Source organism: Thamnophis elegans, chromosome 6 (assembly GCF_009769535.1).
Source record: "Thamnophis elegans isolate rThaEle1 chromosome 6, rThaEle1.pri, whole genome shotgun sequence".
NCBI lineage: Eukaryota > Metazoa > Chordata > Lepidosauria > Squamata > Colubridae > Thamnophis > Thamnophis elegans.
In genome coordinates this window covers 26,778,087-26,795,227 of record NC_045546.1, presented here as the reverse complement: position 1 = coordinate 26,795,227, position 17,141 = coordinate 26,778,087, and the positions used below count along the sequence as shown (strand labels likewise).

Sequence of the window (17,141 nt, the reverse complement as noted above, 5' to 3'; positions counted from 1 at the left end):
TGCTTAAAAAAGTAAATTCTATCTTGAGATGGATTATCATATTCATAATGGCAATAATTCTTCTACTCTATCCAATTCTGATGTTATTTAGAATTTTGTGCCCAAATCTGGGCATCATCATTTAAAAAATAACCACAATGATAAATTGGAACTAGTTCAGAGGAAGGCTACCAAGATGAAAAGGAGTCTGGAAAACCAAGCCATATAAAGAATAGAAAAAAGACTGAGATATGTTTAGTCTACAAATAAAAGAGATGTAATAGCAGTCTTTGAACATCTGAAGACCTAACCAGTGGATTGGTCCTTTCTCCCTCCTTGGATAATAGACTAATCCCCCCAAACATAATGAAATCAAAGTTCAACTAAAAAGATCTCTATACACTATAAAGATTCTCATTGACCTTAAGAATTCAGCTGCAAAGTATTCAATAATGCAGAGGATAGCTCTATAGTTGGAATTTTTCTGGAGTACCAATTTCTAGGAAATTCCAGATTTTAATGCGAGATAATAGAAATGTGGAAAATCCCACTCTTTTCTAGTCTCAGTCCACAACTTTTCAAGAATTCTGTCCCATTTTTTCTTTTCTTTTTCCAGCAGAAGGAGGAAAGTGACCTAGTACATGATTGATATCTATGATATTCACTTGAAGGAAAATGTATTGGGAATGCAGTCTTCAGAAAACTTATATTCTGCTTAAATTATGCAAATAGCATAAGAACAACTTTTATAACAGATGTCGTCAACTGATTTTTTTTAAACATCAGTACTCATTATCATCATTATCACATCATAGATATCCTTTATCATATATCATTTGCTGTCATTTCTCAATTACATTCACCATTACTTTTCCAGAAATATAAATAAGCTCTACTTTTTATTTTGAATGTTTTCTAACATTTATGTGTAAAATAATGGTGCACTGTAAGTCAGGATTTATGCACCTTACCAGCTGCAGACCAGTAGTCAAAACAGCATTGACAGAATACCCATGAACAAAAATATTTGAAAGGGACTTTTGACTCAGATTTCTTGCTGTAGTTCTATGTACCGAGAAAGAACATAATATTTCTTCCAAAGCCATTACGTACAAAATAGATTTACTGCAATTTTTAAATAGGCTCAAATCATATTCTAATATGAATTGACCTCATTCATATTCCTCAAATTAGAATGAAAACCAGAAAATAATTACCCTTCTCCAAACAGTGTGATATATTTCTTCAAGTAAATACTGTGCACAAAATTTCAGATATTAGAAAATTGTATGCTATGAAAATGCATGTGTGTGTACGTGTGTGTGTGTATGCATATATATACACACATACACACACACATACACACACTCACACATCCATACAATAAATGCATATATACAAAGCCATGTAAAGATAATGTGCACATTTAATTAGCATGCAATTAACTTTTGCTTGGAAAAAAAATAAATTATATAGAATATACCGGTAAACAATTCAAATTAGTTCAAACCTATGATCAAGTCCCTCAGCTTGACAGAAAATCATTTTTATGATGTTTCTGTCATTCATAAAATATACTTATGCAGCAGTAGCCCAATTCTATGCTGTCGTGATTCAGACCCCATTTCTTTTGTATGTACATCAACACCACATACATGTAAAAAGGATGGGAGTTAGGCCACAATTCCACATTCACCATTTTGCAGATGTTGCCTTCCCAGAAGAGGATGCCCATGGTCTTCAAAGCCAATAGATACCCTTCTTCCAAGTGGTGCCATGCGAGGCAGCTGACCATCTAATGGAGCTACCTATTTTTCTTATAACACCTCCTCTGCTTTTACATGGGTCAAAAAAATAAATAAATGCATCATTGCAAACTAGAATACCATTCAGTTTGGCACTCTCTCAAAGAAACAACTGAATCTCAAACATCAATCAGAATAGAGCTGGAAGGGACATTGACGGTCTTCTGCTCCTGCTCCAGCCAAAGACCCATAATCCATTTCAGACAAGTGACTGTCCAGTCCCTTCTCAAAAACGTCCAGTGATGAAGCACCCACAACTTCTAAAGGAAAGCTGTTCCACTGGTTAATTGTCCTCATGTTAATCTCATTAATTCCAGGTTGCTTCTTTACTTGATTGGTTTCCATCCATTGTTTCTAGTCCTGCCCTCTGGTGTTTTGGGAAATAAATTGATCCCCTTCTCATTGTGGCATGTCGTCCTTGTCTCTCTCCCCCCCCCCCCCCCGTTCCTTCTTTTTTATAGACTAGCCATTATCTCAACACTGGCAACAATCTAATTTCTAAGGAAAAATAAGTTCCACAGTTGTGATTGACATTCCTATGAAACCAGCCTTCCTCTAGTAATTGGATGATACATAAAACAGGGTATTTCTGATGTTTAATGTTACAGAAACAAAAATAAAGGGACAGGCATTCCTAGAGGTTAACCAAATCCTAAACCATTTGCAGCTTTATATATTAAATTTTAATCCTCTGAGTTGGGGTTGATCAGAGCCAACTAGCGCAGCTCATTAAGAATTTATATTAAGTGGCCTTGCATTAATGAAGTACTGTAGTCTATAAGTTTGTATCTGCCTTTGGCACAGATTGCAAATTCTGAACCATCTTCAACAGCAGTTCCACACAGAGTGTGTCTCAGAAATCTAGGCTATTGCAAAGCTTGGTTACTGTGGAGAGTCCATTCATATACTGTACAATCTCATAAATTCCACAATGATGAAATGGCCTGCGCTAGATGATACCACACAGACTGGAAAGTTGTCATAAGATTGACAAATCTCCCAGACTGCAAAAAAATTTGAGTAGAGTATCCTAAAAGAAACTCCTCTTATTCAAGCAAATGAAGTTTTGCATAAGCAATAATCAATCAGAATAGAACGGGAAGGAATCTTGGAGGTCTTCTAGTCCAACCCCCTGATCAAGCAGGAGATCCTATACCATTTCAGACAATTGACTTTTCAGTGTTTTCTTAAAAATCTCCAGTGATGAAGCAAAATTGTAAATTGTAAATTTAATGAATTTATATGCTGCCCAATCCCGAAGGACTCCGGGTGGCTTACATAAAAACAACTCTAAAAGAATACAAAAAATATAAAATAGAGAAGAAAGCAGGTTAAAAAACACATCATGCACTCAGTCTTAGTGGGGCTGGACCTCAGTCATGAGGTCAACAGCCCCAGGCCTGCCGGAATAGACTTACAGAAGGCCGAGAGAGTGGGCAGGGTCCGGGCACCCACAACTTCTGACGACAATCTGTTGCACTGGCTAATTATCCTCAGGAAGGTTAGGAAGGTTTTTCTTAATTCCAAGTTGCTCCTCTCCTTGATTAGTTCCCATCCATTGTTTCTTGCCCTGCCCTCTGGTGCTAAGGAAAATAAGTTGACCCCCTCCTCTTTGTGGCAACCTCTCAAATACTGGAATATTGCTGTTATGTCCCTCCTAGTGCCTCTTTTCTCTAGACTAGCCAAACCCAAATCCTGCAACAGTTCTTCATATGTTTTAGTCTCCAGGCCTTTAATTATCTTACTTGCTCTTTTTTGCACTTTTTCCAAAGTTGCAACATCTTTTTTGTAATGTGGTGACCAAACCTGGATGCAGCATTCCAGGTGGGGCCTTACTAAACATTAAAAAATACAAATCAACTCAGTGCTTGCATTTAGCCTTAAAGTAACAAGCTAGGGACTGTACCCCACCCTCTTTTTAAAAAAAAGAAGGCAGGGAAAGGATAAAGAATTAGGTAAGGCAAAGATTAAAACTATTGTATATGTGTCTAATTTACAAGTAATTTTTTTAAATTTCTGCTTATGTAAAAAAATTCCCTTCATTGTAATAAAAATTGCCATATGGCAAACAATGGGAAATCCTGGACTACTTTATTCTTATTTATGTGTTTTGGGCTAAATAATCACAAATGCATTTAACCTAGATTCAAGTTAAAACCTGGGAGGATGCACAGGATGAAACTCATACTTGAGGAAACGAAGGAATTTTTTTTTCTTGTTACTACATACACAAAAATGGAATGCATTGTAAAACTGTGATAACTCCTTTATCCACAATGAAAATGAAAAACGGAACAGAAATATCTCACCGTGAATTTCTTGTAAAGTTCATATGTGAGAAGAGGATTTGGCAGTTCCCTGAAGTATAACTTGCAAAGTGATCCAACACAGTGAATATCTTGTAGGTAAACTTCTCTGGTCAGGTCTGGGCATTGATCTGAGCCAAACTCTTGTCTGCAAGAGCAGAGAAGGGAACATAATGGGGTTAATGAACAGAATGAGATAGAAACAAAATTTGTATCTTCATGTTATCACAAAAAAAGTATTATGATTTGGTAACAGAGATCTGATAATATAATACTGTACGTCAGCCATGGAAAATCTGCTTGGCACCTAGAATCACCATGGAAACCTATCGTAACCTTGAGAACTACATGGATTCTGCATATTCTAGTTTCAGATACTATAATTAGTGTGATATAAACGCCGCTTACATGAAGACAATCCATTATAAGCCACAGTTGAACTACTGGCCATAATTTCAAAATCTGTCTAAGGTCAGATTCATAGTCATACATACACATACATATCAGGGTGGGTAGCTGCCGGCATTGCTGCCAGTTTCCTTTGTGCACACTTTGTGCATGTGCGCATGTGCATGCGCAGTTGAATGTAAATTGTTCTGCGCATGTGCAGAACATGAAAAAAATAGTAAAAACATGCCAGCAACGGCATCAGCAACCGGGGAACCAGTTTGGAGACATGGCCATACTGGGTTGCTGCCGGTTTGGACGACCAAGGACAAAATACCACTACCGGTTCGCCCAAGCTAGTGTAAACTGGTAGCAACCCACCTCTGATATATATCAGGGTGAAATGCTACATGTTCAGATCGGTTCGCCCAAACCAGTAGTAAAAAATTGCTACCAGTTCGCGTGAACCGGTATTTCCGACTATGAGCTGTGACGTGGGATTTATATTAGCTAGAATTGTCAGATTTCTTGCTTTCTAGCTAATTTAAATTATGTGTCACAGCGAATCATCGGAAATCGAAGGTCCTGTGATGCGCGCACTCATATTTGTGAACCAATAGCGAAGGTAAGTTGATTTCACTCTGATACATATATAGAGGAAAATAAGCCTTTCAACTTTTGTACCCCACCACCACCATGTAAAAAAGTGATTGAAAAGGAATGAATGAAACTTCTTTATGTAGATAAAAGATCAAGAATCTGTTGTTTGACAACAATAAATCAAACAAAACAATGAAAAATGATTACATGAGGTTTGAAAAAGTAGAATTGGGAGAATTAAATATCTTTCAAAGTCCCTGAACATGATGAAAATTTCACCTCCAAACAGTGTCAATTCTAATGTTTGAATAGCATATCAACATTTTTTTCCCTGCAGATTTGAGTTCTTTTCCTATAGAGGGGGGTTATGAATCAGTATGGCTTAGGACCAACTCCCAAAAACTTCATATCAAAAATCTGGAAGCCCAACAAGATCAGTCTGCTCTTCCTAAGAATATTTCCTTGAGTTTCCGTGAAACTCCTCTTGCAAAGCAGCAAAATATTTACATCTTATAACTGACCCCAATGTCCGAAGGGTATTAACTTTAACACGCTGCAATGTACTTCCCACAGCAGTCTTGGAGGGTCGATATTAAAAAAAAATCCATATGAGCTGAGATTGTGCCCCTGTGGACAAGGGACTATTAAAACTCTAATCGCTGTATCTACTCACGAACCCATCTCATAACACCTCACCTGATAAAATACCTGGGAAACACTGGCCTGTTTTTATGTTCAATTGCTGTCCAATGTCTCTTTGAAGGTAGCTAGATTTTGTTACTGTCTGCAGAGTTAGGCAGGCTTTGCTCACTGAAAATCTACTACCAGTTGTTAAATATTATCTTGTCTTTTAAAATTAAATTAAATTTTATCTTATTTTATTTTTTAATATTTATTTGTAATGCTTCTCTGTGACCATAATAAAATTACTACAACTAGTAGTAATATCAACATGGCATACATCTTGCAGAATCATTTCAAAGCTGTCTGAGGAACTCTGGGAGTTGAAGTCCACAAGTCTTAAAGTTGCCAAGGTTGGAGACCTCTGGTTTAAATCACTTAGGTCTTGTTGAAAACTCCCATATAATGACATTCAAGATGTTTCTGAATTTATTTCGTAGGTACCTTTCATATTCTACAGTTATATTTTTAAATAAAAACCAAGGTTCAATCCACATATCTATATTTATTGCTCCATCATGAAAAACAAAGTGCATAAGAGGCTTAACAGGATTCACTTTTGTCACCTCAGTTTCTGAATGTTGGATGTCACACCAGAGAGCCGATAGATTCCGTCCACAATTCCATGAGTCTCAATAAACTCTGCACAGCTCTTCAGTACTATAGGAACTACAAGAAGGAGAAAAGGAATTAACCATAATTATTAATATTTGTTAATAAAACTTACTGATAATTAATAAAAAATATATAGTTGTGATGTATACTTCATATACTTGATATGAATCAAAATAATCTAAATATATAAAAGTGTGTCTGTGTTTGTGTGTGTGTTCCAGGATAACTCTGGAATGCCTCAAGCAACTTCAACCAAATGGTACACAGATAACTTAATCTCTGGAAAAAAATAATGTGGGGGGTAAGATACCCCTAACACCCCTCGGCGTGGGTGTTCTGTTAAGATACAGCCGATTGCGCCTTAAAATGGCTTCTACTGTACTGCCATAAAATGACTTCTACTGTACAGCACAGTAGAGTTGACATGGTAATGGCTTCACAGTATTCCACAAGGCGGCTCCCTCTGGTAAAGGGAAAAATCCAACACTACAAATTATGTTTGCTCCGGACATTTTCCTCCTATAAATAAATACCGGGACAATGCTAGTTGCTAGATAAAAATAAAGTCCCTTTTCTAAGCCTATGTATGGCAGATAGAAACATGTATGTGGTTCAACTTTGTAAAATGGAACAATATCTTAAATGTTTTTTTCTTGCCAACTTATCTCTAGACAGATGTCTGGGGGGAAATATGAAATTTTCTTTATGATTTTTTAATATATATATATACAATACAGAAATACATGAGAAGTGAAAAAATGGTCTAGATTTGGCAATACACCAAAATTAAAAAACCTAATACCTGAAAAAGTGAAAAAATGTCATTTAATACAAATGCCAAATACTGACACAAAGATAAAAATAAGATCAAAAGTAGCTCAGATTCAGAGAATGATACTGATTTTAGAAAACCTTTTTTATGTGGAAAAAATTGCATTCTGTCTCATTGCCTTTTTTTAGCCTATTTCTGAAATATAATACTTTCTATAGGACAGTATTTCTCAAATTTGCCAACTTTAAGAAGTGTGGGCTTACACTCTGAGAAATCTCTAGCCCATTCATATCCATTATGGAGATCCAAGACATTTAAACTTGATATTTTTCATTTTGTTTTTAATTTTAACTTCTGCCCGCCTACTTATCATACATAAGAAAAAGTACAGGGATGCCCTTTCTTTATTATTATTAAGCAGCTTGTAGCTATAGTTACAAGCAAAAATTAGGATAGTTAAAGTAAATGTTAATCAACTTATACATTTCATTTCTATACAATACACCAGAGTTTCATAAGCAAAGCAAGTTATCATATCATATTTTAAAGAACAAAGTGGCACCTATTTGTAAAGTACGATAAAAATAAACATTTCTTGTATCATAATTTCTCACCATATTTTCCTATTTTTCTTTTTTTTAAAATCCACACGATTTGCAAGAAATAATTCCTCTGAGATTTTTGAAAGTTCTTATCTCTAGTTATTTCACATTGAGGAGAATAGATTTTGTTTTACAAGAACAAGATTGTCTGTAGTTATGTTTTACAGTAGTGGTTTCAAGCATTTATGCAATTCTTTTCAGTTATGTTTCTATGTTATGGTTTCAGCATATATGATGGGTGATAATATTTCTAATCATTTAAATAAATAAATAAATTGTCTTACAGGAAAAAAAATCAGCCCTAGCTCAAGTACAAGATATACTTCAATGGAAAATATGATTGCTTAAATAATTATCTCATTAAATTAAAATTTTACCAATACATACAATTGTGCAAGTTTCCGTAAATTACAGTTTTCCAGAAAATGTATCATAATTATAGATGAATTGATAATATGAATTTATAGATGAATTTTCATGTTTACAATGATATTTACATTCATTTGGCTCTGCCATCTTATTAAAAAAACAGAAAAAATGTTGAAACTTTTAGCAACATTACTAGATTCTGGCCTTGCCTACACATGAAAGTAATCTATGATTTATCTTATCAATATAATATTTGCAAAATGTACATGCTGGTTCAGTACAAAAAAACCCCTAAACCATAGTTTAACCTCCATTTCGGAACAAAACACAAATAACTGCATTTATATAATACATTATTCCCTACGACAAAGTTTTTAAACCACAATGGCTATATTCATACGATATGCTACAAACAGGAAAACCACATTTTAACTAAGTGTCATGTGCATAACCTGCTATTAAGCTATGATCTATAAACACTGTAATTCTCTTAGCATGCTAAACTAAAACTGAACAAGCTATCCTCTGGCTTAATGATACATGTGAACCCACTCTGCATCTAGCAGGACAGATCTATTATCATGGAGGACTTATGTGTAAAACCACACAGATAGCCTCTCACAAACAAGGTCCATATTGTGATACAGCCCTGCAAATACGGCTTAAAATATGATATTGTGTGAAAAGCTTTTGTATCCATACAGCTTATGCCATGTGGTTTATAACATGTGGCTAAAAGGATATTTTTCACATCTTTAATATGCGAAATGAATTATACTTCAAATGTAAATCCTCTGGACATTCAGACACCATGATTTGTTGGTAAACTGTAACTCATAGGAGGTCCTTGGAGGAAGCAAACTATCTCGACCCCTTCCAGTCAGGCTTCAGACCCGGTTACAGCACAGAAACCGCTTTGGTCGCATTGACCGATGATCTCTGGAGAACCAGAGATGGAGGATATTCCTCCATCCTGGTCCTCCTTGACCTCTCAGCGGCTTTTGATACCATCGACCATGGTATCCTTCTGCGACGACTGCGGGAGTTGGGAGTGGGAGGCACCGTGTTGCGGTGGTTCTCTTCCTACCTCTCGGACAGGTCGCAGTCGGTGTTAGTGGGGGGGCAGAGATCGTCCCCTAGGCCCCTAACATATGGGGTGCCTCAGGGCTCGGTCTTATCCCCCCTACTATTCAACATCTACATGAAACCGCTGGGAGAGATCATCCGCAGGCACGGGATCAGATACCATCAATATGCGGACGATACCCAGTTGTATCTGTCCGCCCCGTGCCAACTCAATGAAGCGGCAGACGTGATGAACCGAGGCCTTGAGGCCGTTAGGGACTGGATGAGGGTTAACAAGCTTGTGCTCAACCCAGAAAAGACCGAGTGGCTGTTGTGTTTCCCTCCCAAAGATTCGACCAATATTCCATCACTCAGGCTGGGGGGTCAAATTTTATACCCCTCAGAGAGGGTTCGCAACTTGGGAGTCCTCCTAGATCCACAGCTATCGTTTGACCACCACCTGACGGCTATGACTAGGGGGGCATTCGCCCAGGTTCGCCTGGTGCGCCAGTTGCGACCCTACCTGAATCGGGAGGCACTCACAACAGTCACTCGGGCCCTTGTGACCTCTAGGCTGGAATACTGCAATGTGCTCTACATGGGGCTGCCCTTGAAGAGCATCCGGCGACTTCAGTTGGTACAGAACGCGGCCGCGCGAGTGATTGTGGGTGCACCGCGGTTCACCCACATAACACCTATCCTCCGCGAGCTGCGCTGGCTACCTGTCGATCTCCGGATGCGCTTCAAGGTGCTATTAGTCACTCATAAAGCCCTGCATGGTAGTGGATCTGGATACTTGAGAGACCGCCTCCTGCCAATCACCTCCCTGCGACCAATTAGATCACACAGATTGGGCCTCCTCCGTATTCCATCAGCCAGCCAGTGCCGGCTGGCAACTACAAGGAGGAGGGCCTTCTCAGTAGTTGCCCCGACCCTTTGGAACGAACTCCCCGTGGAGATTCATACCCTCACCACCGTCCAGGCCTTCCGCACAGCCCTCAAGAACTGGCTAGCCCGTCAGGCCTGGGGACAAGGATAGCCGCCCCTCCCAAATGATGAATGTATGTTGCTTATTACTTTTATTATATGTGTCTATGTTACTGTTTGTACTTCCCCTCCCTGATTTTATGTGAGCCGCCCTGAGTCCCCTCAGGGAAAAGGGCGGCCTACAAATGTTAATAAAATCTAAATCTAAATCTAAAAATCATAGGCATCTATACATGGAAATAACAAAACCTGGAATTTCTGGCTTATGTCAGGATGAAGTGTCATGGCAACACCATACTGATTTCATTATTTTGACATACTGTAATCTCAGTTTGCTGTGGACTCATGTCTCAAATCTTAAGATATGATATGATCTTCCTAGTTCTCTAAACAATGGTGATAGTTTTAATTTTGGAGAAGATAAGATAGTTGCAATTAAGAGTCTAGAAATCTTGTTAAACATGTTCCACACAATGACAGGATATGTCTGTTCTCCATAAAACCATCATCAGTGTAATGTAGCTACCAAGAAAGCAAAATATTTCAAATTTAAAAATTTGCAAATCATCATATTTAAGACAGAGGTGGTATTCTGCTGGTTCGCCCCACTTCAGGTAAACCGCTAGTGGCGGTGGCGGGAAGCTCCACCCACCTGCCCAGATGTCATCATGGACACTCTGCACATGTGAAGTGAGCACACTCACGTGCACATGCTCCCAGTTCCGAACCAGTAGCGAAGGTAACAGAAAACCATTACTGATTTAGGACCTTTTTAATGGTGAACTGCTTAACAATGGGAATAAGAATTACATCTAATAGTGAAAGCTATCTTCTTGTATGCAGAATATGCAAATACAGGAAGAGAGAAAGACATGTGAAAATCGCCTGGATTCATTCCCTCCCTCCCTCCCTCTCTCTCTCTCTCTCTCTCTCTCTCTCTCTCTCTCTCTCTCTCTCTCTCTCTCTCTCTCTCTCTCTCTCTCTTTTCTTGTCTTATTTGTCATTTGATTGGTAATGAAATCTGGCATTCAGCCCTATATTTCCACCAGCATGATAATGAGCTCCTCCCCTTCTCTGCAGACTGTTTCCTGCTGTTTTGCCATCCCGAACTTTAGTCTTCTACATCAGAACAGCCTGCTTCTTATGACTAAAGTGCAGGTTTTGTGATGTCAAGAAACATCCACCAGACACTCAATTTCCTTTATGACCAAAAATTATAAACCTTGACCTCAAATTCCAAGGATTAAAAGGCTAGGCATCAATTTTCTGCAAAGCCAAACTTCTCAGTGAATTGACTGCATGAAAGCAGAAGACAAAAATGTTCTTTTTCAGTAACATCAAAATCCAGAAGTGGCTTAGCTCTCTGACTCAGTACTAGCAAGAGCTGGGGTTAAGATGATAATCATGGCACACTAAGTACTGAGATAATTTTCTCCTAAATTGTCTGCAACAGTTCTTAGTGGAAAAGAAATCGCAACATTAATCTAATTGAGAGAAGGAGGAGGGAGTGACAGGGAGAAAAGGAACTTATATTTACTGAACTTTTGCAGTAACTTTCTTTCTTGTACAAAATGTACAAAGTATTGAAATTTCTGAAAAATAACTAATTTTCTGTTTTTCATGTGGCAGGAGACAGGACCAAAAAAAAAAAGGAAAGCTGTTATGTGTGAGGAAAAGAGGGGGGTGGGGGTGGCTGAATTTCCCAATCTACTTATGTCTATAATTGAAACCATGCTGGAGGCTTAGTAGTTGGAAGAAGGAATTCATGTCACAAAGTTTCTTCTAGCTTTGCCAGGAAGGGAAAAGGTCCTCGTTTTACAACTACAATGGAAACCAGATGAGCAATAAAGAGAGAATGTAGCCCCCAGTATTACTTGAATGAAAAAAAAAAACTCACAGTGAACATATTAAGACAATAAATCTTTTTAAAAAACTGTTTTTAAAATCCTTTAAAGTGGTAGGATGTCAAGGAAATGTTAGCCAATTGTATATAACTAAAAAAAGCTCCATTTTCTGCAGAGTTTTCCTGGTTACTTTGCGTTCTAGTCAATGTTTTGGAGATTTCATATGCTCTTGCCTTCAAATTTCCCAAGCATTGGAGTTTTCATATTATCTGCTCACATTATTTTCATAACTGGCCCTTCAAGTAGGCGGTCTAGTTTTACTTTACCTAGTATTGAATGATTTGTTCTTCTATAATTCAAGATGGTCTGAGATGTTACAAGCAGGAAAACCATGACCTTCAAAACATGCACCTTTATTGTCAGTCCCATTCACCTAAATGTCACTTCACGCCTTGATAAATAGCATGTGAATGACATTCAGAAGAGAGACTTCCCATAAACAGGATTATAAACAAAATGAGAAACATTAAAACAGTTGCATCTTTTGGAAGGTTCAGAAGAAGATGCTACAGAAACTTGTTTAGTCACTTCACTTTGCTTTTTTGGGGGGGGAGGGAACAATTAAATTTGGAAGTCAAAGAGATACCTTTCCCCTTGAAAGATCTCCCAAGATGGCTGCAGACCTAGATTCAGAGTGAGGCTAAACTTTCCAAAATAGGAAATAGTCACAGGACTATAGTGGCCTTAAAAACAATATGAACTTCACAGTATTATCATTTGTATTTACACTTCACAGCAGTATCACCTACAAGTGATATTTACAGCATAAGTAGCTCAATTGCCAAACAGTGACAAATAACTGATCCTGGAGTAATATAGCATAAACATCATATGTCTCAGTGCCCCTTGTTAGGCAAGATTTGCTTTTCCTTTTGGGAGACAAAAGTATCTTTTTGTAAGTATCAGCAGTTTAGTACTAGAAATTCATCTTTTTTCTTATAAATATTAACAAAACAAATTGCTTAATAAGTGACACCTATGCTTTCTTTGCTCTAAAACTGGTCACAACTGTCTTAATAAAAGTCCATTGTAAACATTATGATGCTGTCAACTTTATTATTTATTATTTTATAATGATTATCACTACTGAAGGCACATTTTGTATGCACTAGGTCAGGGGTCCCCAACCCCTGGAATGTTACTGGGCTGCAGCCTTTTGGGAACTGGGCCACTAAAGTGGTGGGTGAGTGTGCAAAGCTTCATTGGTGCATTCATGAGATTTAGGTTATATACATGAAATCATTCCCTTCCGGCCACTGAAACCACTGAAGCCGCCATAAATGCTGCTGGTCTGTGGAACCAAAAAGGTTGGGGACCTTTGCACTAGGTCACCTCCTTTAATTCTATAGGTGACAGTGGGCACCTGTGTCAACTGTCAACCTTAACTGCAAGAATTCTTTCCTAGTGAACTGCCAATAAGACAGACTCTATATCTATCTATCTATCTATCTATCTATCTATCTATCTATCTATCTATCTATCTATCTATCTATCTATTCTATTCTATTCTATTCTATCTCTATGTTTATCATCTCTGGCTCTATCTATCTATCTATCTATCTATCTATCTATCTATCTATCTATCTATCTATCTATCTAGCTATCTAGCTATCTATCTATCTAGCTAGCTAGCTAGCTAGCTAGCTAGCTAGCTAGCTAGCTATCTCTATGCTATCTCTATGTCTATCATCTCTGTCTCTATGTCTCTATCTATATCTATCTATCTATCTATCTATCTATCTATCTATCTATCTATCTATCTATCTATCTATAAAATCTATCTACCTGACAAATTTTTGTTCATCATTTATTTCTGCTTAAGCACAAGTGCCATTTTAAGAAATCTTACAGATGTTCCTTTTTTCAAACAACATTAATCGTGGGGCATCATTAATAATCCTTAATAGATGTCACTATTAAAAAATGGACCTGCCCTTTCCCACTTCAATAGACCCATGATCAGAAGATAAAACTTGTCAAAACAGAACCGTGTGAACAGTTGTCTACCCTTCAATGTGTATTTAAATAAAGGTTTTCAATTCCCATAGCTATCAATTCAACACTTTTCATCATTTAATTTATAGAGGAGAAAAACAGTATCCTACTACATTCATGTGCCAATGTTTACATTTGGGTCCTGGAACTCTGAGACACCTTTGTTTGAACAGGAAGATAACAAACCAACATCAAACAGGTTTAAAAATGAATAGCCCCTTTTAAGTTTCCATGATCCATTCTACTTTGACTGCCATAGGTTTGTCTTTGAACTTTGAACAGGCCATTAGCAATGTTAGAATCTTGTAACCTTGCTATAGCTCTAATCATTCTATTTTCTCATTTTGTTACAATATCAGATAGTTCAGCAATTTGTCCCAATGATTAGCATAATGACTCGCAAAACTGACTAAAAGCTTAAGTCTATTTCAGTTATATGAAGCAACATACAAAAGTAAAGTATATATAGGCATGCTAGACCTCCAAGTGGAACCAAAGTTCCAGGAACTTAATGAATGAAAAAGTCTCCAGGAAAAGATATAAACGGAAATAACAAATGAATGGAGGCTGGAGGAAAGGCAATGCTTTAAATATAAGAGTTAACTCACTAAGAGAGAAATTGAACTGATCTACAGTATTTTGTGAAATTAGTAACTGAATTTGTCCCAAAGGTGCTTTTTCAAGAGGCAACTGGACTTCCTTGTTTTTCTTTGAAAATGTTTTGCTTCTCATCCAATCTCCCCAGACAGTAACTGAATTTGAGAAGCATTCTATAAGTTAATAGGAAAAGTACCAAATTCCACCACTGTAATTAGAATGAAAAAGGAGCATAGACGTGGCAGAAGCAATAACACAAAGAAAAAATAACAATAGCTCTATTTATGAAAAAAAAATCCACCAAATCTGGGCAGAACTTCAATCTGTCCAATGACTGAAAAAAAAATAATGGATAATTTCATCCTCCATTTTTGTCATCATTTGACTATTTAAATCACACTAACTGGCAGATGCATGTTGAAATTAATCCAATAAATGCACTGTATATAATAAAACATCAAGAGGTAATAAATATTCTTTTGGAGACTCAGCCACAGTGCCAATCATCAATGACAAAATGGTTAAGAACTCATCATTGCTTAAACACTTCAAAAAGAAAATTCACACCACCAAATAAGGGAATATTAGTATTTATCTATGACTCAGTCCTTATTCTGTTACTTTACTACTCTTATTTTTAGCATGGTCTTTCAAATACTAAATCTAAGTCTGCCTGTATGGGGAAATGAAATAAAATAAACCTCAGAGAAATGCAGTGGGAAATGATGTTTTTATAAAAAGAGAAATAAAGATAGGAATCAGTGATTTTCCTGTTCCAAAAAAATAAAGATATAAATAGCTATAGAATGATACACATTCTTCCAGTTTATTTTCTCTTTTTTAAAAGATTGTTTTTTGGCATAGTATTAGATTACAGTTTCATCCAGGAGACCTCATATCAATTTAGATGTAATTTAGATACTTCCTGAACCAGAGAAATTGCAACTGGTGATAAAGTTCCATTTTTTTTGCTTACAAACCTTCCAACACAAAATAATACTAATTAAATTACAAACTAAGTCCTAGATATTCTTTACTGGCCATCCTTAATTGGAGATCAATTTAATTTAGCTTCTCTTAAACTTGCCAGATGTCTTTCATTTCAAGGTTTGTTTCTTATAGAAAGGATTTGCTTATAATATAGTACTTTGACTAGACAGTACGGTACATGCATATTGCTTCTCTCTTCTTCTACCCAAATTTGACCTCTTGCAGCTACTCGTAGTAGCCAAAATTAGATTTATAAAATGAGACCTTTTGTGTGTATCATGTGCAATTGCTTAAATGAATCTTCCATCAAGAATATGAAATAAAATATTTTCTCTGAGCTTATTTCAATGTTTTTATTAGTTTGATTTCCTGTGTTTTCTATGGATTCTAAAAGTTTTACATTGTATTTCAGGTTGATCGTATTAGTACATTAATATGAAATATTGTTGAATTAAATCTGTTGCCTCTAGAGAAAATGGGCAGCACACAAACCAATCAATCAATCAATCAAATAAACAAAGTTGTTATTTTCTCTTACACATTGCCCCATGATTCCATCCAGGCAAAACTCTGATAAATGTGAAAATTTAAATTACAAATACAGAAATAACATGGAAGTGTCATGTTTTAGTTTTCGCAATCTTGGAATTCTGTACGAAAATTCCACTTTTCACGAAGGAAAATCAACCACAAGGAAAAAAAACATAGAAAACTCTACATACAAACCTAAAGTTATTTATAAGGATTTTTTCCATACCTCAGTGCAATTTGTTTTGAGTATACATGTTTATGCTTTCATTATTCATGGTCTTGGATAAAAATACTTTGGTTTAACGTTCTCCATCCACGCTGGTTTGCCTTATGGTGTATTTCACATACGTTGGTTCAGCATTCCCAAGTTATGGGATAGACCATAATAAGCTTGTCCTGCTCTTTCCTCCAGCCCAGTCTCTTTTAATTCAGGGTTGGCCAATGATGAAACTATGAGGGGGAATGCAATTCAACTTCCAAACCTTTCTGGAGAATCACAGAAAGCCAAAACATTTATGTGCAGGATGTGACAAGTTGAACAAAAGGTTTCTAGGATATAAAATGCTCCTATTCCTATTCTTAAGCATTCAGTCAAAGTTAAAAAAAAATCAGTTAATCAACCGTTTGCTCTGGGTTGACCACTTATTCCTATTCCTATCCTTAAAACCCTTTTAAAAAACACAAAACATTGGTTGTCATAAAAGTAAAAAGATTAATTAAAACAACAAAGGTGAATAGATGTTTTGCAGTTTTGAGGAAAGCAGGAGTACTTATTTCCAACATAGTTTTAACATTTAAATATATCCATTTAGATACCTTTGTACCTTTAGGTCAAAGGTACTCAAATTTTTCAGCTGATTGGCTTGCTCATGAAGTTTCAGACTGTTCATCAACCTCCATTTATTATATGAAAACAATTTAATAAATGCAGGTACTTTAACTCATAGTACTATGAA

The 17,141-nt window shown here is 36.6% G+C and overlaps 1 protein-coding gene across 1 annotated transcript in view; it reads right to left on the bottom strand.

The window, feature by feature from the left end:
* The window catches only part of ARHGAP31 (Rho GTPase activating protein 31), a 106,381-nt gene that overhangs the window by 34,950 nt on the left and 54,290 nt on the right, over nucleotides 1-17,141 (bottom strand). Inside the window, exons 2-3 of the mRNA XM_032220102.1 lie at nucleotides 6,325-6,427; nucleotides 4,094-4,238 (exon numbers count right to left, since the gene is read on the bottom strand). Coding sequence (XP_032075993.1) covers nucleotides 4,094-4,238; nucleotides 6,325-6,427 — 248 coding nt within the window. The remainder of the gene's footprint in view (nucleotides 1-4,093; nucleotides 4,239-6,324; nucleotides 6,428-17,141) is intronic.